Source organism: Odontesthes bonariensis, chromosome 4 (genome assembly GCF_027942865.1).
Source record: "Odontesthes bonariensis isolate fOdoBon6 chromosome 4, fOdoBon6.hap1, whole genome shotgun sequence".
Lineage (NCBI taxonomy): Eukaryota > Metazoa > Chordata > Actinopteri > Atheriniformes > Atherinopsidae > Odontesthes > Odontesthes bonariensis.
The window spans coordinates 30472367-30499603 of NC_134509.1; the positions used below are offsets into that span (position 1 = coordinate 30472367).

The 27237-nt window shown below is 40.1% G+C and overlaps 1 protein-coding gene across 2 annotated transcripts in view; it reads left to right on the plus strand.

The window, feature by feature from the left end:
* Positions 1-27237, plus strand: part of LOC142378914 (E3 ubiquitin-protein ligase SMURF2-like) — a 55523-nt gene that overhangs the window by 24878 nt on the left and 3408 nt on the right. Inside the window, exons 4-19 of one of the 2 annotated variants that reach the window (XM_075463896.1) lie at positions 2332-2465; positions 7164-7229; positions 7609-7693; positions 7828-7911; positions 9584-9795; positions 12020-12104; positions 12838-12996; positions 13878-13934; positions 21090-21303; positions 24006-24109; positions 24218-24332; positions 24690-24868; positions 25645-25782; positions 25931-26051; positions 26190-26391; positions 26743-26818. In XM_075463896.1, the coding sequence (XP_075320011.1) occupies positions 2332-2465; positions 7164-7229; positions 7609-7693; positions 7828-7911; positions 9584-9795; positions 12020-12104; positions 12838-12996; positions 13878-13934; positions 21090-21303; positions 24006-24109; positions 24218-24332; positions 24690-24868; positions 25645-25782; positions 25931-26051; positions 26190-26391; positions 26743-26818 (2031 nt within the window). The remainder of the gene's footprint in view (positions 1-2331; positions 2466-7163; positions 7230-7608; positions 7694-7827; positions 7912-9583; positions 9796-12019; positions 12105-12837; positions 12997-13877; positions 13935-21089; positions 21304-24005; positions 24110-24217; positions 24333-24689; positions 24869-25644; positions 25783-25930; positions 26052-26189; positions 26392-26742; positions 26819-27237) is intronic. The other variant, XM_075463897.1, reaches the window with a different exon arrangement.

Here is a 27237-nt window from a genome sequence, read left to right on the forward strand (position 1 = left end):
TCTTGCTGAGGAATTTAAATCATCTACAGTACTATTAATTTGGATTCTACTCTTGTATACTACTACATGATTTCTCATTTTTTATATAATAATTATTTCTCTCATTTGTTCATTATTAGAAGTTTATGTTTTTCACTCTCTTTATCAAGTTTTATGAAGTTTATTTATACGTGCAGTGTCATGCAAGAGGTTGGAAAAAGATAATCCTGCTGCTCATAGAAGCATTTAACCTTCACAGTGACGATAAACTAAAGAAAAGCTGAGTGGTAGAAACTATGGGAGGTGTTTTCTCAGATATTCTAAGACAACCAACCCCCGGTATGGGTCTGATTTAAAAGAGTTGAGGGAAAGACATTTACATAGAGTTTTAAAAGACACTTCTGCTTCAGATAACACAGACAAAAGCACGATGGTGCAGTGACAGCTGTGGTGGCCATCAGAATATTTGTTTTCAATTATAGCTCCACCTGTCTGCTTTGAAGTCCAACCCTTAATCGACATTATCAATTATTTCCCTTTCAACAAGTTCAGACTACTAAATCTATATGTTTTAGTAGGGATGATCCGCTTGTATCTGGCAACAATGTACAGGACAAGATATCTCTGAGCAGCTTTTTGCTAACTTCATGTAAGTGAGGAGATTTTGTTGTACCTGTCCTCTTATCCTCACTCGTCGTGATCTGTCAGCTATTTCTGTTTTAATATTTTTTTCTTTTACTCCAGACTGTTCTTTGCAGGAAAGAACTTAGTATCACAGCAAATGTTTAAACTCAACCACACGGTAAGAGGGTAAGCATTGAAAATTAGCATCCTCACCAAGGCAGTTTGAATAGCACCACATCACACAGTATGCAGAGGAGCATATCTCACAGAGACAGTGCAGTGATTTGGACATCTGCAGTCTGTTGTTCAAAGATTACTGGTACATCTAATTTCTGATTTCATTTTTCAATGAAAAGGAAAAAGAGCTGCCCAAACTACCAAAGGAAAAAAAACTGTCATCATATGGTAGACGGGCCTTTTTACAAGTTGGTGTGTTAACTGCCGCTTTCTACTGGTTCCCAACCTCCCATTGCAAATTAAACAAGCCCCTTCACTGTCCATTTTTAAAACCCAAAACCCATTTTTATTCCCTGACTTTTAACCCAGCATGAGACTCTGTATCTGTTATTGTTTTAATATTGTTATTGTTTTTACATTGTTCTTGTCTTTTATGCCTTATATTTCGTGTTGTTATTCATGTACAGCACTTTGTTTCAGCCACGGCTGTTATAAACGGCTTTATAAATAAAGTTGAGTTGAGTTGAAATAAACTGTGATTTATTAAGGGAAAAATGTCAGCTGTCATGACGACAAAAAAAAATCCTTCATCTATTTGTGACCAAAGAATGGCTAGGATGAAATTTAAGATAAGATCAGAAATACTTTATTGATCCCAGGCTGGGAAATTTCTGTTACAGCATCAGGAGCATAGTGCAATAGAAAAAATGAGAGTAGAATAAAAGATTTTGAATACAAAAATATATACATAATGTATTAAATATATATGTATATTAAATATAAATATTGAATGATAAAGGTGAACATGAGTGCAGTCCAGGCATTTGTAAACACAGATGAATACTTATTGATGCGGGAAAGCGTAGGCGTCCACACACCAGTGACTATTACGGGAGAAAAGGTGTCATAAGATGCTGCTGCCCTGATCACCAGCTGTAATTCAGTCTCAGAACTTCACTTTGCTAGCTTTTGTTATTTGTTGTATATACCATACCTATGTGTTTTGATACGTTTAGTAGGAAATCCCCTCACATTGTCGCTCACATGCAGATAACAGAGTTGGCATGAGAGCAGACAGCTAGACTGTAATTACATGCATGTCAGCAAGTGTGTGATCGTGCGTTTGAATGTTGTGTGAAATGTGTTTACTCCGAGAGCTGTCTAGGCCTCAGACAGTGGTTGATCGCTTCACGGGGACTTCCTCTGTTCTTCGACCGTGACTAGACTGGCCTCAGCTCTACACACACACACACACAAATACAATACCCTCTAGAAGAGAGGCAAAACAGATTCAAGCTTTTTTGTTTTTCTGTCTATGCATTCAAATTCTTGAGAGCATTTTTTTCTTTTTTAGTTTATCTGTTTGTTTGCTTTGTAAGATTCATATCCTGCGGGTTTAATTTTTTTCCCCCTCACCTTAATGTTTGAGTCTCGAGTACAAACATACATATGCCTCATTGAAAGTGTAATGTCAGGTTTAAATCTACCTTGTCATCATTCTTCCTCTTTTCTGTCATTTTGATGCATTTTTTTTTTCTTCTTCTCTGTCAGTTATATTGGAAAGGCAGACTCCATTACCATCAGTGTATGGAACCACAAGAAGATCCACAAAAAGCAGGGGGCAGGCTTCCTCGGATGTGTCCGCCTCCTGTCCAACGCTATTAACAGACTCAAAGACACAGGCTGTGAGTACCTGTTTGTGTTTTTGCCTACATATGTGTCACTGAGCATTCACTGGAAACAGGTAACTGGTGTCTGGTCCTTTCATGTCCTTTCTGCATGCTAACCTTGACCTTTATTCGAATGGACTTGTCAGGCTTGTTAGTCAAATACTCTGGGGAGGGTCAATGGAGGGGCAGAATGAATAAAAGAATAACCAAACTATTACTGGGTGGTTTTGTGAACCGTGTTAACTACCCTTAGTGCATACTCCACTCAGCTCATCGCACATGGCAAATCTGTGGGCCAGACCAAGTGTCTCCAATGAGAGACACAAACATTGTGTACGTGAACCTCTGATTGTTTGTCCATGTGTCTCTTTCTTAGTTTCAGCAGTTTGATAGCTCACAAGCCCACCACTTCGTCTATTCTACTCATTCATTACCACATAATTCATAGCTACAACACACGTGCAAGTCCTTTAAACAAGACATCAGAAATATTTCTTGCTGCAAACATCTGGTATCTAGGACTCAATCAATGCCCACAGTTAATTTTAAAGCAACATAACTTGCTGTTAGAGGAACAGATGAAAGATGTGAATTCAAGCAACACATGAAAGGACATTTGATACATTTGAACAGATGCACACTTAAAAGAACAGTCTCCCATCTGCATGGCTTACGACTGTCGCCACACTGGATTTAATTTCCGAAATATTCAGACTCTATTTTGTCTTTGTGGTCCATGTGGCTAAATGTTTGTTAGGCCTCCCAGTCTCCTTGGTGCTAACACATATTGAACTAACTGTTCATGCTGTCAAATGAACATTTCTTCACTCACTGTCTTCTTTTCTATTAATCTACCTTCCTTATTGTAAGCAGGCCTAACAAATACCAGACCACATGAAGTTATACTTTTACCCTGTTTGATAATGTATTTAACCTTTTCCTCATTTCATTTGATAGCTTTCTTGGATTTGTTTGTCTGGGAAAAAAAAAAATCATACGTAAGGTTATCATTTTTGTTTTTGATCCAGACTTTAATGTTGGAATCATGACGCATAAATTCCATGAATGCAGACAGATGTAGTTTGCTAGTTCGAGATGTAACCACTTCTTATGAGAGTTTCAAATTGTCGAGCTAAATAGTTCCCATATCCCTTCAGAATAATTCCTGAGAAGTTTTGTATTTGTACTAGAATAGTTTAAAAAATGAAAAATAAAAACAAACAAAAAAAAAAAAAACAGCATGGCATTGTTAAATGCCTCTTAGAGTGACCCCTTAGATTTATCATCAGTGTCCGGGAACAGATAGCGTAGGCTCCAGTTAGGCTTGAGATAATTCACTTCCTGTACAGCCAACGTGGCACAAGTTATACTTAATCTCAGCTACGGGAAGTGGACGGGAAGACATGCTCGATGACAGGTCCTCACATTATCCCTTTGTCCTTGTTTTGTGTGCTGCAGACAGATAAATAGCGCCCAGTCAATGGTCTAAACAAGATGTGTGCACACAAAACCACAAAAGCAAACAAACCACACAAAAAGATTTTTACTGGAACTGACTTGGTTTTCATATGTCTTTCATATATATTACACTTGTTCACCTGATACAAACTGAAACAAAAAACAATTTCTTCTCCCCCACGTACATAGGCTCCTGCACAGTCTTGCAAAAGTGGATCCAGCATGGTTGTCTAGTTTACTAAAAGTGTCTCTGGCTCTATACCAAGCCCTGTTTCCTGCCGCATCACAGACACAAGTCATCTGCCTCACTTCTATACCCACAAGCTCACTAACACGTGTCATTAGCTTGACTTACTACACATATAAGACAGCCTCACTTTAGTCACTTTATTCATCATTTATATTGTTGTAATGGCTGGTTTGTGGATTATGATACAGCAATAAAGCATATGCATAAATATTGCTGAATGTGTGAATGAGCTACATGAAGCCACCTTCAAACTAGGACAGTTCTAGCAGGTGTACATGTGGGCTTGCATTTACATTTATCTAGTTTAGTCTGCCACAGCACACGCTTTTTAGATCTTTGAGGAATCTGTGCGGCGAGTGCTTGTGGTTAAAGGTCTGTAAATGTTCTGTCTCACTGTTTTCCTCCTCTCTTATTTAAGAAAGAAATCTGCTTACTATTCTTGTCATGTAAGGCTTAGACCATCCCCGTTTAGTCTAGACACATTTCCCAAAACAGATGTACGCACACACAAACTTTAGGATTGATCATGCTTTTTATTTAGACAGACACACCATTTCACATGCATATAAAAGTATATAGGACTTAACAAATCCAACCATTTTGGTTTCAGTGTTGGAATTTGGAGAACCGGTGTGTCTTTATCAACTCTTCCTCACTCTCATTCTGCCTCCTCTGCATCCAGTCTTTTCCTTACTACCTTTGCGCACAAACTTTGTTTAACTTTGTTAAAGTTGTTGGATTTGTAATCGTTCCTGTGGTGGTCAGTAGGACTGGTCATGCTCATGTATTTGCTTCGCTGAACAGATATAGAGCTTGTACGTATCCAGAAACGGAAAACCTTTTGCAAACTAGTGTTCAAGGTTAATTATCTTTGCTGTCTTTTTGAGTTTCTCTAAGTGGAGTGCGACACTTTATCTGATACATGATGTTTTTAAACCCTTTTTCGCCCCTTCTGTTAACCCACCACTTTCACTTTTTGGTAATTTACACATGCCAAACAGAGGCAGCTCAGCCTCTGCTTTCACACATCAAGCGGACATTGTGGAACACGATGCCTGCTTGCTATTACACACTGCTTATTTCGCCTCGGTTACCACCTCCCTTGCTGTCTTAGAGGCGTATCAGCGGTGGATCAATTTTGATCCCACCATGTCGCTGTCACTGTTCTTTCACACATGACACCACTGAGCGGCGGGTGCACATTGTCCTGACCGGACAGGCATATGTGAAAAGGCTTTAAAGGTGGGGTCTGAGATCTTGGAAAAACGATTCCTGCAAGCTATATTTTTGAAAATACACAACCTTGCCTCTCTCTTCAGCCCACCCCTCGAAACCACGCCTTCAAAACACATGAACGAGTCACGAGTATCGCAAGCCTAAGCTGCCATATCCACACGTCGAGAGCACACGCTATACATCTTAAAGATCGCGTTCTGTTTTTTTATATCACGCGTGGTATAAGGACACCCGTAAAAAGCGCCCCTTTTCCTCCTTACGGGACGCACTGTATAATGCTTGAGCACGCGTGCCGAAATACACCACGCGTCCTCTAGATGACTAGTTTTTAGCTTCTTGTCTTAAGCCACTGCTTTTAACATCTTTGTGTGCCTAAATTGCCTTGTATGTGTCTTATTATTTTATGCTACATCATTTTACCATGTGTTGGACATTGCTGTCAGTGTTGCAACTGTACACTGCACCTAAATGTCCTGTTTATTTAAATTTGCTGTGTTACCCTTATTATTTTAGGCTACATCTTCTATTACCATGTGTTGGACGATGCTGTCAGTGTTGCAACTGCACACTGCGCCTATGTCTTTGTATATTATATACATTTTGCTTCTTAACACTTTTTTTTAATGCATCTTATTTCTTATGCTAGGCCTACATCTTCTTGTACCTTGCGTCGGACAATGCTGTCAGTGTTGCAACTGTACACTGTGCCTAGATGTCTTACCCTCTTCCTGCTTAGAGGCTTTGGTCAAAGGTGTCTGTGAAATGCAATGTAATGTGGTGTATTTCGGCACGCGTGCTCAAGCATTATACAGCGCGTCCCGTAAGGAGGAAAAGGGGCGCTTTTTACGGGTGTCCTTATACCACGCGTGATATAAAAAAACAGAACGCGATCTTTAAGATGTATAGCGTGTGCTCTCGACGTGTGGATATGGCAGCTTAGGCTTGCGATACACGAGTCTGTGAACGGGGAGGGGGGCTGACGGTTGATTGGCGTGTCAGAATCCAATAGAAGTAACTCTCATCATTACTTCTATTGGTCAGACATTTCCTCTTGCAACACCCTCTACAATGGACTAAAAGATTTAGTTTTTTTTCCAAACATTCTATTTTAGTGGGTGCAATGGGGTTGTGAGGAGGTTTTCAGACAATATGATAAAAAATGCTCCAGAAAACATCACAGACCCCACCTTTAAGTGTCCCTCATTTCAAACTTCAGTCTGGCACCAGCAGGATTGGCTGGTTTGAAGCAAATAATAATCAAGTTTAATGTTTAAACTCAAAGCCACCTGTTCACTTTGTGAGAAATTGTTTTCCTGTGGCACTTGTATTCTGTATTTTCAAAAGAAAAGGAGTAGATGTAGGCTATTAGAAGGAGAGTTGTCTGGTTTACTTTGTCCTCCTGTTTCACACATGCATTGGAAAAACACAACAAAGTAACCTGTTATTGCACAGTTATTTCAAACGCTCTTTGGAGTTGATTTAACATATCAAAACACAAACAATGCGTCAGATGCTGCAGTGACAACTGCACATTCCTGGTTGATATTTTTTTTGGATGATTAGAGTAGGTCTATTGGTAACCTGATGAAAGGATTCTTAATTAACTTTCTTTCAGGTGGTCTTCCTGGTCTACGTGAAGCACCACATCCCTACGTATGCAGGCTCTAGTATTTCCTTAATAGATTGACTTTTTGTTCTCTGCCCAGTGGATGATTGAAAATGTGTAAATGAGGACAAAGGTGGAATAAATGATTGTGTGTTATCTGCAGATCAGAGACTGGATCTTAATAAGCTGGGCCCCAATGACAATGATACTGTGAGAGGACAGATAGTTGGTAAGGACGACACTGTTTCAGTTGCATGTTCTCTTTTTCAGAAAAAACAAAGAATAAAAAGTCATATGTGTATATATATTTTACATCAGTCTTTCTATCTGATAAACTAAACTCCACAATGATGATGCATATATATATTTTATCTTAAAAGGATGACTCTCTGGCATAATCGCCCAGAGCTTTTTATAATATAGGGCATGTATTGAAATGTGAATTGAGAAAAGTCATTTATATCTAACATAAGTGTTTAAGCTAAAGGTTGCCTCAAAGAGATTTTTGGAATTTAGATACATTGAATGGTATTATTCATCATTATTTTGGCCATATTGCTTGTTAAACGTCACTGATCTGCCATCTTTCTCGTCTTTGTCAACTGTAGTAAGTCTTCAGTCCAGAGACCGGATTGGGGCTGGGGGACCAGTGGTAGACTGCAGTCGTCTGTTTGACAATGACTTACCTGATGGGTCGGTATCATGACAGGCTTGCTTTTTATTAATGATCCGCTTTTATTGAAAATCTTTCTTTTTGTTGTTATTGAAGATGTTGATGAGGTTTTTAACAGTTTACCAATAGTTTACTCAATATCTGCCTTAAACAGCTGGGAGGAGAGGAGGACAGCATCTGGAAGGATACAGTACCTGAACCACATCACACGCACCACACAATGGGAAAGGCCCACCAGGTACTTTAGAAAAAAATCCTAAATTCAGCATCCTTGACTGCATGTGAAATATTACATTAAAATGTACTGATGTGAAATTGGGGAACATTCTGCAGCCTTCTTTGATGTACTGCTGGTAGCTGTGCTTTCCCCCCACTTCCCTTTTCAGAAAGGGAAGAAAAAAAAAGAGCACTTCCACTTAAAGCACAACAATAACAGTCTGTTGGTAATGAGTGCTGTCAGTTTCCTTAGTCCCCCACCCCAACATGTTCTTGTGTGCGTACAGCTAAATAAACCAACCAGCCAGTCAGTCAGGCAGCCAGGCTACACTTGGCCCTTACTGCTGCAGGAACAACTGTCGCCTTCCTACTTGGCCCATATCAGTGGAGCCATTAGGGGAGTAAGCAAATAAACCTCTCCGTCCCCTCACCCACTCTTACTATACATCTTTAGTCCCTCTTTGCAGAATGAGGCTGGATAGACACAAAGTGGTACGGAAAAGGTCAAGTTGGGTATTGAGGGAGGTGGAAATGGTAAAGGTAAGGGATATGATTTGCAGGTGGGGACAGTGTAGATGGAATAATGAGCGGCTACCATTTGGACTGTGAGTTTAACACAGACTATGTAAAAGCTGCTCTGGGAAAAGTGGTAGAACATGAATCCAGGACCAATGAAAGTGGAGGCAAAGGTGGGGAAAAATAACACTGAGAAAGAGGAGAAGGGCGGGAGAAAAGTGTGTTGAGGGGTTGCCGTTCCAAGGCTGTAGATAGCCAAGGCGTCAGTAACTCTGGCTAGACAGTGGTTAGACAGTGCTACACATGCGCACACACATACAATACAATAATTGCCAGTAAGTCAGCCAGTTTGTCTCTGCTTATCAGAATATCTGTTTATACGGCCTGATCCTAAGTGAGTGTGCTACCACAGACTGCTGTCTCATCTGGGCTTTCTGTTCTTTTTATATGCAATCTATTATCATTTATATCACTCTGGGCATAACCGCTGTTAAAAAAAAAAAAAAAAAAACTTTTATCTTTTTGCGGGTTTGTGAAACAAGTGGGAGCTGCGCTGCTTTGCACAGTGGCCTCACAGTAAGAGGGTCCCTGATTTGAAGCCCGACTGGAGCCTTTCTGTGTGTCTCTGTGTGCTCTGGCATAAATATGCACGTTAGGTTAATTGGTGATTCTAATTCAATTCTTAGGAGTGAGTGTAAGCGTGCATGGTTGTTTGTCTCATTTATGATGGACTGGCGACCTGCCCAGGACTTACCCCAACCTCTTGCCAGTGGCAGCTGAGATAGGCTCCAGCCAAACCCTGCAACCCTGTGCTGGATCAAGCGGGTATAGAAAATGGATGGATGAAATGCGTGGTTTGCATTACTGACGCTATTCGTGTGTGTTTAGCACACTCATAATGCATCCATTTCAACCAAGTACCTTTTAAGTAGATTCAAAATGGTTCTCATGAACTCACTACAATTGAAACTGTTAATTTCTTATTGCTTTCTTTTAGGTCATGCAGATTTTATGAATGAAAGCAAAGGCATTCTTGTTGTCTTTGCCAGGAGATATCTATCCAGTTTACCGCAGGAAAGAGCTCTATCAATTATGTAGTGATTATGAAACTTGCATTTACAAACAGAGAAGAATACAGCCTTCAGAAACACTAATATGTGCTCTTTGCTCTCTCCCAGACCAGCATCGGAGTACTCCAGCCCATCAGGGCGTCCACTGAGCTGCGTGGTGGATGAGAACACGCCAGTGATGACGCCCGTTAACGGGGCCGTGGCCAGTGGCCCTCAGGGCGAACAGCGGGTCCAGGAGAGACGGGTTCGATCGCAGCGACATCGGAACTACATGAGTCGAACGCACCTGCACACGCCGCCTGACTTGCCCGAGGGTTATGGTGAGAGACCGATCAGAAACGCATTCACAGTGCATAAACACAGTCTCACAGTCTCTTCATTAAGTACATCTACACTTCTCATTATGAGCGTTGAAGATGCAATGGTTCCAAAAGAAATTTTCAGAGACGTCAGATAATGTTTTAATGATGCTGTTAGGTGCTCAGGCCCCAACACAGTGGATGTGGGAGTTACCCCAGCATCTGCTTTGATTCACACGGGTCATCATATCCCCAAATAGCTCAACCGAGGAGTTTGTTGGCTGTCTAACATTTAACTATAAGCATATTGCGTTATTTTTGTATTAAGTGTGATGTATGATATTACGGCCCATGGCGCAGCTTACACAAGTGACATACATGCTTACTTATATTATGAGAACGAACACCAGCTGGATCAAAGGTTTTGTTGTCACTATGCTGAGTTTTTTTGTACACTTCAAACAATGGCCACTGAAATTAGAAATTATAGGTCTTAACTTCAGCTCTCAGTGTGTGGATTGCTTACGATGGAGCTAAGACATGCTGAGCAACATTTGCTTTTACTGAAATTCCTGCCGCAATTCTCTTCGATTACATTGCATACCAAGCGGGCAGATCATAGGTGTTGCAGTTTATGTTCCTGTGGCACATATTTCCATTTCTTGGCAGGTGCATGTCAGTCTATAAAGGTGGTTCACACTTTATATCATAGGTATAAATGCATCCTGACAGACTCTAAAATGCCATTAACATTGGCTACAAAAGTACTGCTTTGTCATTTTTTTTGGGCAGGTACTGATGTATAGAAGACAATTACTGTCTCATTTCTTCTTTTTGTTCTTCCATGCTTTCTGTGCTGCAGACCCCCTTCTTCTCACAGTTACACATCACAACAGCTGCAGTCGTTCTGGCTCTTTACTCATCTCCTTTTCTATTTTCTCCTTTTCTATTTTCTCCTCTTGACACTTCAAGTGTTGGAATGTTTTAACTTTAATTCCTCGAAGAATGCTGCCACGGCAAACAGATGTATTGGAAGTTTTTCATACGTTTTGCTTTAAGATGCCGCTTAAGGTTATTGGCCGCTTTTCTTTATCTGCAATCCATTTGCCGACTTTACTTGTAGCATACAAGCATATTTGGAAAATAAGCTACTCGAGTATATTTAACAGCACTGGAACAATTTCTTTTTTTCTCTTTCTTTAGAAAACAGTATACTTCTCAGAGTCAGCCACAGCGCACCCCACAATACCCGCAGAGTCTGTAAAATAAATTATTATTTTAAGTGTGGCGCTGTATGCCAGTTATTCAGAATGGCGCAGTTGGACCTCTGCCCTCTTTGAAAGATCATGCTGTGTCCACCAAGACTGGTTGAGGTTGGACAAAGTGAGTCACTGATGCCCAACAGCTTAAGAGCTGTCTTCCTTAGCTGAACCCTCTGAACTTATTGCTGGGTGTGGTGAAGGAGAATGAGGGGGAATGTGTGAAGAGAAAAAAAGAGAGTGAGGTGGGTCGGAAATAAGTGATGCCAATAGGAAGTCAGACTGGAGGTGTTGTGATGGATTAGCTTGTTAATATATACACACATGAACACCACACCCACTCTTTGTGCCAACATAGACTTACTCTCTCCAGTAATCCATAACCTGGACGCAACCAAAGACCCATTAAGCCATTGATTTATTACAAATGAGTGTCTTGCCCCTCAGATTGGTCGTGTCCTCAGTTGCCTCCTTTGTTTTCAATGTATTACAACGTATTTATTACTGGGCTTTGCAGTTATAAAGGTCAGCATATTTCTGTATTTCTTTGCTTAATAAGGACTGGGCTCCTTTGGAAACACAAAACTACTTTGTAAATGAAAAAAAGGTCATGAGGCTACATCAGGGCACTCTGTAAGGAAAAACACTCATGGAAGTCTTTGATAAGTTTCCCTCACATTTTATTTTCCTCATCCTCTTGGGATAGGTCTGTTGGAGACTGGACAGGAACTAATTGATAACATTGGCAGGCACACACCTTCAGAAACTCTTAGGTCAACAGTGCCCCAAAGGGTTTGCCTGTCACATAAATTATAAGCAGACTTCCTCCTTTCCAAAATACACAAACTCACCATCCATGCTTGTGCCCATCTGGAGCTAGACTACAAAACAACACTTTTAGCAACAAGTTGAAGACTGCTTTATTTCTGCTTTTTTTTTTTTTTTTTTTTTGTACATGTGTAAGATTACATTTATTTCTGTTTTAGAGCAAAGAACAACCCAGCAAGGCCAGGTCTACTTCCTCCATACACAGACTGGAGTCAGCACCTGGCATGATCCGCGGGTACCAAGGTAAATCCTTTTATTGTGCAGACTTGCAAAGCGTTTTCTGATTAGTTCCTTAGCTTTGTTAATGTAACCATAATTGTTTTAGAATTAACAACACGTTGAATTGCAACACAGTGCTCACTGCCTGTGTGATTTAAATCCCGATACAAAACATCACATTTACTGGCTAAACTGACCAAACTGGGTTTAACTGGATTGGATCAGACCTATTTCTTTTCTTTTCTTTTTTTTCTTTTCTTTTTTTTTTTACTTCATGTGTTGAAAAACAGTCTCCTTAATCAAATTTCAAGCTCAAGTTGTGGTCGGCTAAACTCATGACCTCTTGGTCTGAGCTGGAAGCCCCACGAGCCAATCATATTCTATCACTAGCTCTAAATAGATCTACTTAATTCCCCAAAGATAATAAGCAGGACAGGAGAATAGTCTAGGAAGAAGTGGGAACATTTTTGTCAAAAGGATGTATGCAGTGTTTATATTATTGGTGCACTTGTGATAATTGTGTTTTATGAATGTACAGAAAATAAATGTTAATGTATTTTTTTCATCTAAATCTTAGTATATGAGTATTTTGTCACTTCTTATAGAACAATATAAATCATAATTATCAATCTAAGTAACCAATTAACATTCCCTATTCCTTTTTAAATAAAGTGTTGCAGTTGCCTAACTAATCTTTGAAAGGAGTCAGTTGGAGATGGTTGAATTATTATTTAATGCCTTCAATATTCTTTACCAGGGACTTAAGTAATGTGAACTGTGAGGAGCTGGGCCCACTGCCACCAGGTTGGGAGATCAGAAATACTGCCACCGGTCGTGTCTACTTTGTCGATCACAACAATCGAACAACACAGTTCACAGACCCACGACTGTCTGCTAACCTGCATCGAGTGCTCAAGTGAGTGAATCAATCACTTTTAAAGCCCAAATAACAGAGTTTGTCAGAGAAGTGCCATGGCTGTGTTTTTCGTGCCGTTCCGATATTTATATCCCTTTTGCACACCTGTCTTGTGTTTATTTCAAGTTGTTTTTTGGTATCATTATCTGTGGCCTAAGTACTCTGTCTGTTGGTAAGTGGAACGATTAAAAAAACAGATCATAAAAGTAACCGATTACCACATTCAAAAAGTAATTTAAAAAAGAAAAATTTGTGATGACAATAACTTTGATGAGAAACTGGCACACTTTTCCTGAAGGAAAGGTAACAAAGTGTCTCTGCCTCAGGCTCAGAGATGGTTCACTGTTAGATTTGATCAATTTGAGATGTCTTTTACGTTGTTGTCTCAAATGTGATATTCAGTTATAGGATGAACACTCGTGGCTCTTACCTTAATTAAATCTCACTGTATATTTTTGTTTTCTTCCTCTATTTCACTTCCCCTATCCTCCGTTTGTTTCATGTTTCTGCTGATGGTCTTCTTCCATCTTTCTTCTTCCATCATTCTCACCAATGCTGCTATCTTTCTATTCATGTCCTGTCCTGTCTGGTTTTCTTCTGAACTGTTTTTGTGTCTCCGTCTTCTGCTCTTTTTTTCCCCCCTCGTGTACTTTTTTTCTTGTCAAATTCCCCTTTATTCCGTAATTTGTGTCCTTGTCTTCTCCGTATCTTTTTCTCGTTGTCCCATCTGTCCTCCTTCTGTTCCTTTTTAATCAAATCCCTGTTTTCAATCTTCCAATCCTCTTCCATGTCATTCAATTCTCTGTTATGCCCTTTTCTCCTGCTGTCCCCTTTTGTTTTTCTCGGTCTTCTCTTCCCTTCTCTCCTCCTGTTTTCTCAAGCAGCCCAAGTCCAAATGGTTCCCGTGTGGCCCCGGACAGCCAAAACACTAACCTCAGGTAACCCACACACACGTGCACACACACATTTGTACGAACGGACATGTGAGTTCACATAATTGCATGCAGATAATAAATGATGCATGGCTGGACATGGTCTGTAACGTGCATATGAACAATGCAATCAGATGTTTTCATACTTACCCCAGAAGTCTGTACAAATCAGTTTTAGTTCCCAAGTGCACACCACATACACACACACGCACATACAGAAACACACACACAGTAACAATATTATGAGAGAAATGCTGACTGTCACAGTTTTCCAAATGGGAATATCTATCTGTGACTGTTATTTTAAATACATTCACATTCTTCTCAAGGTTAACTTTCATGTGGATGTCATTCAAGTTCAGCACACACACACACACACACACACACACACACACACACACACACACACACACACACACACGCTCTCTAAGCAGTTGTCCATATCAGGGGCTGTTTGTGCTTTTCATCAACAACCTGCCTTCACTGACGATCAGCTCAGAGGCAGCTGATCTTGTTGAAGCTGCACTTGTAACGCAGACCCCACACAGAGATTTACTAAACATGCGCTAACACAGCTGACGCTACGGTTAGGTTAGCACCAGTTCGTTTATCCTCCCCGAAGGATAAAGTCGGCTTACTTAGAAGTTCAAACAGAGACGATTGTCAAAGATTCTCATGTATATATGAAAGGAAATCACATGAACAAAAATGAAAAGGAGGAGGAAGGAGCCTTGTACCTTCAGTCTCCCAGCATATGTGGCAGGAGATATCAGAAAAAGAGACTGCTATTAGAAGAAGAGACGCATCAAGATTTTTCCGTTATTGTTCTTTTGGTGCAGATTTTTTTGTTGAAACTTCTTGGAATAACAGTGCCTGGCACGATAAACATGTTTGGGAAATCAGCATCAGGTCATTTGGCCAAATAGTATCCATATGTGTCCGAACAGGCTCCGGTTGGGAGTTGAAGCTCAGCTATGTTATCCCCTTAGCGTCATTAACTGCTTGTCTGGCTCCTTATTAGGAGAGATTTGATGGAGTCCAGATGAAGTTTCCGAACTTTGAAAAGGTCAGAATTAATAAGCTCTAATTTGTAATGCAGCTTTTTATCATGTAACACACATGTATTCAAATCAAATTTAAACATTCCTCAGCTGCCCTTCCAGTCACAACATGTGCAATGCATAGCACTGTTTAAATGTTAGTTATATTCATATATAACGGTGTGTTATTGGAAGCCCTTGCCCTATATTTACCTTTATTACGTTTTGAATGGCTGCGATCACAGCAGACAAAGCTAAATCTGGAGAGCCTAGTTGAAAATCAAACCGTTCACTTTCACAAGACTTTGATATGCGATGGTCCACTGGTGTGGTGCACAGTGAAATTATTTTGTTAATCGTGTTATTTTAAGATGTTTAAGATTTAAGGTCAAAGCAAAAAATAAATAGAATAATCTAATTTAAGTTAAAACATTTCAAGTTTTCTAACAGCCACAACCAAAAGCTGTTATCAAAAGCCTCTGCTTGAACACTAATTCACTGCATTAGTGAAGATGTGATCTCTGAGTGGAAGTGGACAGTTTAGAAACTCACGTCCCTCCTTAGGCTCTTAATTTCATTGCTAAATGGAAACAACAATACAGACATAATGCAGGATTGAGAGATGCAACTGAGGGTGTCTACATAAACCGTAGCAGACAGAAATACATAAGTCACAATGGCAGGTGTGTGGATAGCAAGCAGTTTTATTTGACATGTTGCTGTCATGATGTTCATGACTCTGTAAAAAAAATCAGAAAGGTTCGACTTTTTATTGAGGTCCAAAGCCTCTGGTTTAGAAAGAGCAACTAGTACAACCAGTCAAACCACTTCCAGACTGTTGGTTCACAAATCTTCTTTCTTACTAAAATTCTTTTAGTTCACCTCAGGAACACTGAAGGTGGTGACTTTAGAGTCCAGATCCCAGGACCAACAGAGTAAATGTCACCTTGTGCTGGTGTGTGTGTGGTGTAAGCAAAAAGGCCTCTTTGTCTTTCTTCATATTGGAGATTCACTGACATTCTGGGCCAATTCCAACGTTAAAGATGTTAATATGTTAATTTGTCTATAGCTATTTATTTTTTGTTGTTTATTTACCCTTTAATGCCAGGGAGACTATCAAAAACGCATTGGAAGCATTTCAGCCTCCATCACACCATCTTTGAATGAGTACAAGTTAGTTAATAGAAATGTATCAACATTTTTTAAATCATTTTTCACATAAAAAGAAAGACAAAGTTTCAAAGATGAAGAAGATTTAGCTTGTTAAATTCTCAATTTGTAAGTAAATATCTTCATTTTCAGGGCAAAAAAAAAAGTGACACTCCATCAGTTGATGGCCAATAGTTGTGTGAAAGCTAAATTTCTGCCGATACCAATGTTGGAGCTGCATTGATTGTGTTTTGATTGAATTCAGTAAGTTTTAATATACGTTGAGAGAAATTCAGCCAAAAGAAAGAAGAAAAAAAAAAAAAAAAAAACAATGCCAGCTGATAAATAGTAGGTTTTTCATTTGTTAAGGAATATATTTCTTATTGAAATCGCAATCTATACAGATTTGGTGAAAACACCCCCTTTTATACTTACAGATGTAGTTGTGTTCAGAATCAATCAAGTACAAGTATACAGTTTCATGACAAATGGTACTTGCCATCTGTTAAAGACTGAGACTGAGTAAAGGTCAGATGATGCTGGGCATTGATCCTCATAATTTGTCGTTTGCCTCTGACTGCAAAACCAAAGATTTACAAAGAGCTTTCAGATCATGAATAGGATCGGTCAAAATAATATCCAAAGCATTAGATATCCCATGGAGTACTGTGAGCACCAGTATCAACACAAAGAGAACATCTTTTACAAACATGGTGCTACTAGAAACAGGAGAAAGCTGCCAAAAGTCCTTTCGCGACAGTAAAGGAGCAGAAAAATATTTTTTGGAAACTACAGGCTGTTCTCCATGTGTGAAAACAGATATTTTTTCATGTGTCTGAGCCATGGGGTGGAGCAGTAAGACTAAGCTTTTCTCATTTGAAAAAAACATCCAAAAACAGCTAGATTTTGCAACAAAAGAAAATCCAGCCAGTCCCTCAAAACTATGTGAAATATAGTTACATAAAACAAAAAAATGACACTGTGAAACATGTTAATGACAGCATCAAACTCTGGGCCTGCTTTTCTTCAGCTCTGAAATGGTTTCTGATTTGTGGAGAAAAGTTTTTTTTTTTTTTTAAACCTTCCACGTTGACGTGTCTGTGTATACTGTTGCACTCTGTGTAATAGACCAAACAAAGATGTCCACTATAAACACTTAACAGCGACAACATTTTGGCTTCCCTTGATTAAATCAGGAGAGAGACTTAAAAATAAATAAATGTTGACTCACAAATAATGGCAGAAAATAGAAATGGTGGATAGTTTGCTGACAGATGTGATGTACAGGGGAAGGAGCAGGTACATTTTTACAGAAGATATCACAACTGATGGATAAACTAAGTCAGGACCCACAAAAGTCCCTTTAAAACTCTAAACTCCATAAATACCCCCATATCCAAAAGCCTGCATCTTAAAGGTTGGATACATTTAACCTTTGCCATCTGCTCTTGGAGTTAGCAACCAGCTGTGTGTCCCCTCAAATAGGCATGGCATTGTTCTAAAAAATGTGATTTAATTTATTTTCTTTATCACTTTCGCTCTACGTTCCAATGAAGCTGCTCTTATCAAGTTCATCAATGACTTACTCCACTTTTAATCATCCTTCACCTCAGCTTAGTCCTTGAAAAACTTGACCTCAAGGTTTTAAATGGCTTTCCAAAGAAAAGAAAACTTGCTTTTGATTGGCTCTGAACAACTTTTCCCAATTTTTTTTTTGTTCATTGTTTTGTTTATAGTAGTTGCATTTTTACCTTTTTTTTTATTTTTATTTTTTTACCCAGTTTGTGTTTTGTCTGCAAGCTTAGATGCATTGAACAGATTACGCATTTCAACACTGCGTCTCCAGTTTTCACCTCATTTGAATATGACTTAGACAGCCCTGTTACCTTTGACCTCGACTGATGAAGGCCTTGAATTGTCAGACAGTCAGACACAGCTGCATTACTGTGGTGTGCCACACTGTCTTTCACATATTTAGCTTCTTCCCTCACACCAGCACAAACTTTATGTCTGAAAGATTACATCAGTGTTTGCTGAGGGTATTTTTAGGGGCTGCTGGAATTAGATTCAGTGGGCATCAGTAGGTATTTTCCCAACCGAGCTGTAAATCCTCATGACATTTCTTTCAATATTTGCATTTGCATTTGTCAATTAAAAGTCCAGTCAGTGCCAGTTGTCTAAACCGTCTAAACTGTATGTGGTCTATTAAAAGGCAGAATGTATAAAAGCAAACCGAGGAGCATGGATGAAGGGTTAAATTCTTCCCCCATTACAAAAAAAATATAGATATTGTTTTTTCTTCACTAACAAATGTCCTTTTTCATGAACTTTATAGTCAACGTAGACTTTCTTTGAGCCCTCTTATGCTCTATATACGGTTTTATTTCTGCTCTTTGTTGGTTAGGTCATGATATCTGCTCAGAATTCTTATTGAACCATTGTCATCAGTAGTACAACATTTGGCAAATCTTTTATTCTTTGAAAGTGTCTACAAGTGTGACACATTTTTCTCGGTAGTCACTTTCGTTACCGCAATCTGTCTGCATCTGGTTTCCTGTAATTTATGTAGTTTTAAGACAGTGCAGATGTGGGAACTTTGCATTTGGGAAGAATGTTAGAGGTCACGCTTTTACTGGTATTTTTTTTTTGTTTTTTCTCTCGGGTCCCTCTGTATTTTGGGTAAGTGAAAAGAGCAGACTCCTAAAGGACCCTTTGATTCAATGGGCAGGGTGGTGTCGAGGTGGCTGGTGTGGCTTTAACACCACTATACTTAGCAAACACTGATTACACCCCACCTGAGCCAGCTGCCGTGTGAAAGAAGCAAACACACTTTCTCAGCCGCAAACCTGCAGCTTTGCAACCCTGTAAATGCAGTCTTAATGGACACACACAGCAAACACTGAAAGAGTATGGAGGCCTTCACTGAGTCTGGAGGTTCGAGTGTGGGTCGTCCAGCTCTGGCAAATGTTTGCACCTTAATTTTTTTACTTTTTACTGCCTCCTATTCCCTCTGCCTTGGAGTAACAATGATACAATCCCACTCTCTCTGTCTGAATTCAGGTATTTACTCTCGTCTAGTCTTAATATTTCACACAAGTTGTCACTGCAGTATTTCTCTTTTGGTTTGGAAAAGAGTTTCATTCTTTTCTCTTTATGTATTTTCTATATTTACCATCAAATATGTAGAGCTCTTCCCATTTGGAAACTAGAGACGTTTAACTATGTTGAAAAATATTTTTAATTACACTGTACCATCTGAAGAAAGAGTGCGCTAAAATTACTCTTTATTATATGGTTCTTGAGTCTTCTAGCCAACAGGAAATCGTTCCATTTTGTTCTGAGGCATCTTTTCTTGCCATCCTCCTTCCTAAAGTGGTTTTCAAGACTGCTCTGCTGCAGTCTTTCCCTTTCTTTGACATGCTAGGAGCCCCAGTGCCTGCCAGTAAAATAAATAGCAGTGGGCTTGATTATACAGGGATACACTGGCGAAACACTGCACCCGTTTAGTTTGGAGAGCCCAAATGGATAGATAGGCCTTTTTCAACCCACTGAGCCAGTGAACCCAAGCATACAAATGTTGGCACGAGTGGATGGCTATGTGCTGCTGACTTAAAGGCCCCCCCTTTCCTTCATATATTAATTCAGGCCTCTTGGTGTGCTGCCTTTGTCTGGCCTACACCAGCCTTGACACTCCACTCCCAGCAGAGGACAGTAGCCTCTTTTAAAGAAGTCTTCTGCTGGCTCAGCATCTCCTCGAGGGAAAATGAGGGCTGGTGTCCTGCTGAAAAGAAAGATTGTGTTTTTATGAGGCCCACCCAGGCCTTTCACCACCAACACCACAGTGTGGTCTGGAGGAGGCCAGAACTAGAAGGCTCACCTTTGTCCAGATTGTATCTGATTCTTTCTTACAAGCCCAGAAGGGCATGAGCGCAAAATGGGATAAAGGTCAGTCGTTAAATTCATTATATTGAATTGCTTTGCGCACTCGCCCTTTAGTACAAATGGCCGTGTTGTTGTAAAAAGCGAGTTGCTAAAAAAAAAAAAACGAGGCTGCAATACATTTTGTTTCACCTCAAAACACAAGGAAAGGTGGTGGCCCCAGTGGTCAGATGATGGACAGGTGTACCTACAAGGAATTAACCCGGGCTGTGTGCTTCTTTTGCCGTTAGACAGGAAGTATAAATGCCATTGACTGGAGACAGACACAGTCACACAGCTGGAGTAATGATTTAGAGGGAATTAAAAACAAAAAACAAAAAAAAAAACAGTTGCTGAATTTGGAAAATCGTGATGGAGAGAACCAGAAAACACAACTTATCTGTTCAGTTGAGCTAGCCAGAGGCGCCAGCTTTGCTTTTTTGCCTCTCTCCATTGTACATTTTCTCTTCCTCTATGTGTGTTTGTCTCTCTTTCTGTTGACTTAGGGTTTATCTCCCCCTCTGTGTCTTTCCTGGTGGTGATATTTACCAAATGTCTTGTCAAAAGGCCTGTCTGTTCACAGGTCTGGATCAGATTTACTCTGGGCTTAGGGCTCTGTTTAGTACTCTTTGCTTCAAGACCATTGGGGAGTTTGAGGGCTCGAGAGGGAATTTCTTACAAAACTCCCCAGGTCATGTGAGATGGAAGGATTTGGGAATTCCCTTTACAACACACTCTTCTATATTTGTATATCTCTATTGCATTCAACAGAATCAAAGCAGTAAACGAGTGTGGTCACACAGTTGTAATCAGCTTAGATATTTCAGAAGTAAAGAGCAGCTTTGGTCAAACTTTTGTAAGTGTTTAAGTGAGCGATGAGTCACACTGACTGGCAACATTCTCCGGTCTTTTCCCCTGCCCTTTTTTCATGTCCCACATTTACCTTTTCATGCCTTGTTTATCTCCCTCCATCTGTTACACTGCTTCCTCTCCCCTTCATCCATTATTTACTCTTCCTCCTTCATCTGCTCTCGCCCACCCTTTCCCACTGTAGCCATCCGACTCAGCTGAAGGACCAGGGTGGTCCTGGTGCCCCTCAGCAAGCTCTGTCCCCAGCTCAGTTACCTGAAGAGGCGGAGTGCCTGACGGTGCCCAAATACAAGAGAGACTTGGTGCAGAAGCTGAAGATCCTTCGACAGGAACTTTCTCAGCACCAACCGCAGGCTGGCCACTGCCGCATCGAGGTCAGCCGTGAGGAGATCTTTGAGGTAAAAAATGGAGGATGACCCTTTCTCACATACACTCACACGTGATGATAATTCTACAATGTTTTAATAGTCTTGAAACGCAGTTGCACATCTTCAGAAGCAACATAATCATGTCCTGTCTCTCTATGTTCACAAATTACAAGCTGCCATGCACCTTAATGTCAAATGATTTGAAATGTTTCACTTGTGGAGATCAAGCTTTCATCAGAAATTTGTTTGTGATAATAAAAACTGTTGGTGTGCTTTAAACCATGAAAGAAAACATATGTAAGGCATCTAAACATGGCTGAAAGCTAACAAATGAATTGCAACAGCAGAGGATACATTACAATACATTAGAGTAATCCTCACAAACGCAGATCTTTACATTTAAAATGATTTTCTTTTTACTTGTTCGTGACGTGCCTCAGAAATGACCCTGGGCAGCACAGAACCAGTGCTGAGAACTGCCTCACGACTTCCAGAGAAATGCAGAAACAGAGTGGCCTGCACAAACACCACAAAGCTATATTTCTGTTTTTTTCCTCCCCTCTTTTGACTCCTTTTTTGTCTTGCTCTCCCAATCATTTGTTCAGCTGAGGCAAAAGCATTCTTTCTGAGTGATTTCAGCAACTAAAGTAATGGGGGGAGGGGGTGGAGCAGGCAAGAAAAGGAGTGAAGACAGCAGTGGCAAGTATTTGTGGCCAGACATAAGTTCATAACTACAAGCTGAGCAATGAAAAACTATGACTTCATCCTGCTTTGACGTGACAGCTGTGGAAGGAGGAAGTCAAGTGTGAAAACCTGCTCTGCAGATCTACTTGAGGTTTTGGTGCACGAACCATCGCTACAGATTAACACCAGCAGTGACATGTGTGCTGCGAGCTGATATATAATTGCACTTCAAATGACCCCCCCCCCCCCAAATTACTTTTTAATGCTTCTAATGAGTTCATACACACATTGAAGGTGAATCCCTGCTGTCTGAAATAGAGCCAGGCAATCTAATTCAGTATAGTATAACTTTTTGTTGTAATATTTTAATTGTTGTACTGGGTTCTAGTTCATTATTTATGTATTTTTGAATGTTTTTATTATTCTTTTAGTTCAGCAGATAAAGCAGAGCCATGTCTTTGTAAGTGCTCCTGTACTTGTAGATGCTCTTCTTCTGGTTTTTCTTATGCTGGTTTGACGATGCCAGCTTGGCGTGAACGGAACGTTCCGATTTTCACTTCGGCTGCCATGGTTACAGATCAGAGCATCCACACGAGCTGCTTGAAACTCGCGTCTCAGCTGCAGCTTGAGCTGTGCTGCAGCTTCATGCCATCTAGTGGTTCGACATGCTGCCTGTTTTTCTTGCGAGCCAGTTCTCTTTTTACTTAGCTGGTTGGTCATCGGATCGACCTCCAGTAACCTTTCGCTGTCATTTCAGTCTCTGCAAAATGTCGTAGGCATTAAAAATACATTATTACCTGTTATGATGACGATTTTCTTTCATTCCCAGACCAGTCACCAGTGACTGATCTCGAGTTACAATCTTTTTATGTCCAATAGATTAGATTAAAAAAATGTGTATTTATGGCCATCGACAAAGGCATCGGTGTGTAAAAAGATTGTTTAGGCCGTAGCAGAGCTACGCAGCAGAAAGGTGATTCAGTGCGCCAAGCTGCTAGTTTGAAGCTGGACCTAAATGTACGGTTTATGTGCAGTACAGGAGAAAGGGAAAAACATCTTTCAGCTGCTCTCGCTGTTACAAGAAGTAGTCCCTTTAAGCTGGTAATTCAGATTTATTATGCCTTTAATTTAAAATTTCATTTGATTTGGTTCAGATATCAATCAATCAATCAATCAAAATACTTTATTAATCCCCAAGGGGGAAATAACAAGTTTCATCTGGACAGACAACACAAAAACAAAAAAACACAACAAGGGAGATGAGTGACCATGGCAACGCAGCCCAGTAATGAGCGCCGCCAGATAGGAAGAAAAGAACCACATTAGGTGAGAGGAGGAGGAAAAAAAATCATATTTCACACTTTACCCTTTATCAGGATACAGTTTGAGATTGAAAAAAAAAAAAAAAGATTTCTTGTTTTGTAAGGACTTTCCTTCTTGTTACTGACTTCCTTACTATGACCTTTAGTCATGTTTTGACACGTATTAGTTTTCGGTGGCCTGGCTGTGAACTTCTGCCTCCTGTACCTTGAGGCTCAGTAACATGTAGAGGTGTCAGAATGTGTGCATGTTCGGAAGCATCCTCTGAGAGACTCTTCACAGCATGTGCTGTCGATGTGGCAGGAAATCGTTCCCTTGGGGTGGCCTCTGAGTCTCTGCTGTCAGAGGAAAGATGGACAGATGACTCTTGCATTAAGCAGAAAGGAAACTGTATTTTTTTTTTTTTTTTTTTTTAGTGAATCAGTAGGAAACGTGTGATGGAGTGAGACTAGAACAGATCCATTAAGGGCTGAGGTCACCTTTTTTATCTAAAAAAACAAAACAAAGTGCAGAGCCGTTGCAGAGGTCTTCCTAAACATCCTCCACCACCCTGTGTTTCTTTTTGTAGAAGTTACATTAATTTGCACACCAAGTAACACCAAGTAACACACACAGGTACCGGTGCACTACCACTACCCACCTAATGCGAGAGAGACCTTTTGACCCAGATTATAGTTTCATACAAATCATCGAACAATCCTAATTTTCCTGTTTGTACTGAATCGTAGGAGTCATACCGGCAGGTGATGAAGATGCGCCCAAAAGACCTTTGGAAAAGATTGATGATCAAATTCAGAGGAGAAGAAGGATTGGATTATGGAGGGGTAGCAAGGTAATGTGTTTATTATTTATATTTTAAGTGGTTGCAGTGACCATCAAGTGTTCATTTATGCTGATCTGAACCACATTTTCTCACTTAATTCCCGTGTGTGTGTGTTAGGGAGTGGTTATACCTTCTATCGCATGAGATGCTGAACCCCTACTATGGCCTGTTCCAGTACTCCAGAGATGACATCTACACCCTACAGATTAACCCAGACTCTGCTGTCAACCCTGTACGAGTCATTTTGCATTCTATTCATAACTTCTGTGATCACAGATGAAACCTGCCACCTGTTTGTTTATTTAGAAGTTGGAGCATACTGACATCTTGAAATGCTTAAACTAGAGTCCTAAAAGTTTTTTTTTTTTTTTGTTCAGTAAGTTGCCTGACTGTGACTGACTACTTGATATCCATTTCATGTGCTTTAAAAAGGCTTGATTAGAGATTTGTTACCATGCCTTTCTTTGTTCCATTATTTGATTGGGAAATGTTTGTAATTTGAGAGTGTGCGTTGATTTATTTTGACTGATAACTGTGAGGTAAACTGCATAATCTGAGTCCGTCTTAATATCCTCTTTTTAATTCGCAGGAGCACCTGTCATATTTCCATTTTGTGGGTCGCATCATGGGCATGGCGGTGTTTCATGGCCACTACATTGACGGAGGCTTCACTCTGCCCTTCTACAAACAGCTGCTGGGAAAACCAATCACGCTGGATGACATGGAATCTGTCGACCCCGACCTCCACAACAGTCTTGTTTGGATTTTGTAAGACACTTTTTTCTTTAGTAAAATCTCTACAATGGAAACCTGAAGTTTGAGAAATAGAAAAACTATAGAAGACCAGGAATCTTAGTGAGGTGCTGATTGCTCTAATTAGATCATAAGACTTTAAGAAGCATTGATTTTTCTTTTTTTTTTTTTTTTTTTTTTTTTTAAAGACAATGCAAATAGGGGGTTCTGTAGCTCAGGAGGAAGAGCAGTCGCCCACCAATCCGAAGGTCGGTGGTTTGACTCCTTAGGCAAGACACTGAACCCCACGTTGCCTACCGATGCATCCATCGGTGTGTGAATGTGGCATGTAGTGTTGGAAGCTTTGAGTGGTCAGCTAGACTAGAAAAGCGCTATGCAAGTACAGTCCATTTGCCATATAGAGCCTGACTGTGCAACACTTTTTCAAATCTTTTCTAAACCAAATTAGAAAAAAAACACAAAGGTATCCAACTTTGAAAGCAAAATATTTATAGATGCCTCGATGAAATGGGACAATTTAGAGAGACGGGGAAAAAAAATTCATACGTGCTGTTCATGTAGAAAAGAGAAAGCTTGAAACAAAAAGAACGCCCATAAACTTTTTATGTATTTTGTGTAGTTTTTGTGTAGTTTTTGTTTTTTTTTGGCCTTTTTTTGGACCGAATCCTAAGAAAGAGTGCTGCATGCTGGTATTGTCTTTTTACTTATTTCAAGGTTTATTTCATAGGTACACACACACACGGAGTACATAGAAGAAGAAAATAAGCATCTGTCTCCTTCCTTCTGCATAGGGACAACGATATCACCGGCGTCCTGGACCACACTTTCTGTGTCGAGCACAACGCCTACGGTGAAATCATCCCACATGAGCTCAAGCCCAACGGGAAGAGCATCCCTGTGACGGAGGACACCAAGAAGGAGTATGTGAGGTACAGAATGGGATGCACGCACCAAGACAAGGGTGTAGCAACTGCACGGGCGCACCACAGTCCCACTTTTCTGTCGCACTGACAATAATTCAGCATAGAAATGATGTGTTTGTCTCTCCCGTTTCATAAACGCTCGCGCTCTCTGCAGGTTGTATGTGAACTGGCGTTTCCTTCATGGCATTGAGGCTCAGTTTTTAGCTCTGCAGAAAGGCTTCAATGAGGTCATCCCACAGCATCTGCTCAAAGCCTTCGACGAGAAGGAACTGGAGGTACGACACACGTTCCCACTTTAAAGATCACCGACTCAAAAGTCATTTATTGTTTGTCTTTGTTTTCTAAAAACTCGCTCTGAGTTTTTGTTGCGAAATGTTTTCTGAGCTGACCTAAAAGTTTGGCTCTGCTTTCAGCTGATAGTTTGCGGCCTGGGAAAGATCGATATCGCTGACTGGAAGTCAAACACCCGTCTGAAGCACTGCACCCCAGACAGCAACATCGTTAAGTGGTTTTGGAAAGCCGTGGAGTCATTCGACGAGGAGAGGAGGGCCCGGCTGCTGCAGTTTGTCACTGGCTCATCAAGAGTTCCACTGCAAGGCTTCAAGGCTTTACAGGGTACTTCAACTGACTCCTGCTTTTCTTTTCTCACTCAAACATTAGAAAGCTGAGATCCACCCCCACTTCTGGCTTTGTTTCTGTTCCACCAGCCCTGGAGGGATTTATTTTTTTTCTTTTAATCTTTCTTTTTCACTGACCTTTCACTTTTGTTCAAATTCTAATGAAAAACTGGACCCATGAGACTGTCACAACCAATTATGTTTATATATTGATATGTTTGAATGCTTTGAAAGCAATTTACTTAATCTTTGCTGTGATGAAATGGCCCGATCTTAATTAGATACAGTTTTTTATTAGAATGTCAAACTAAGCTGCACCAGATGGATCCTGATTGTCGTGTGGTTACAGGTGCTGCAGGACCCCGACTCTTCACCATTCATCAGATTGATGCCAACACCAATAATCTGCCCAAAGCCCACACCTGGTGCGTTTCAGACACACCAACAGATACATTTGCATACATCATATGAACAAAGGAGGGAATTTTCTTCCTGTCAGCTTTTTGTATAGATATAGTGAGAATTACAGGCCTTGTTGACATAAATTATGGCTCTGTTCTCTTTGAATATCCTAGTAAGCTTTAACAGAATCATGGGAAGCCACCATAAGCAATACTAGTCCTCTGAAACTGAAGCTAAATGGAATTCAGCCATCATTAAGTGTATTAGTTGCATCAAAAATTGATGTTGGTGGGAAAAAAAAAAAACAGTTTGTATAGAAATTAAGATCCAGATTTTTTGAAAACTCAGATTTGATTTTAAAAAAAAAAGAGAAAAATCTAAATACTACATACCTTTTTTCTATCTTTGAGATGGTTAACGGCTCATCTCTTTAGGATTCTGT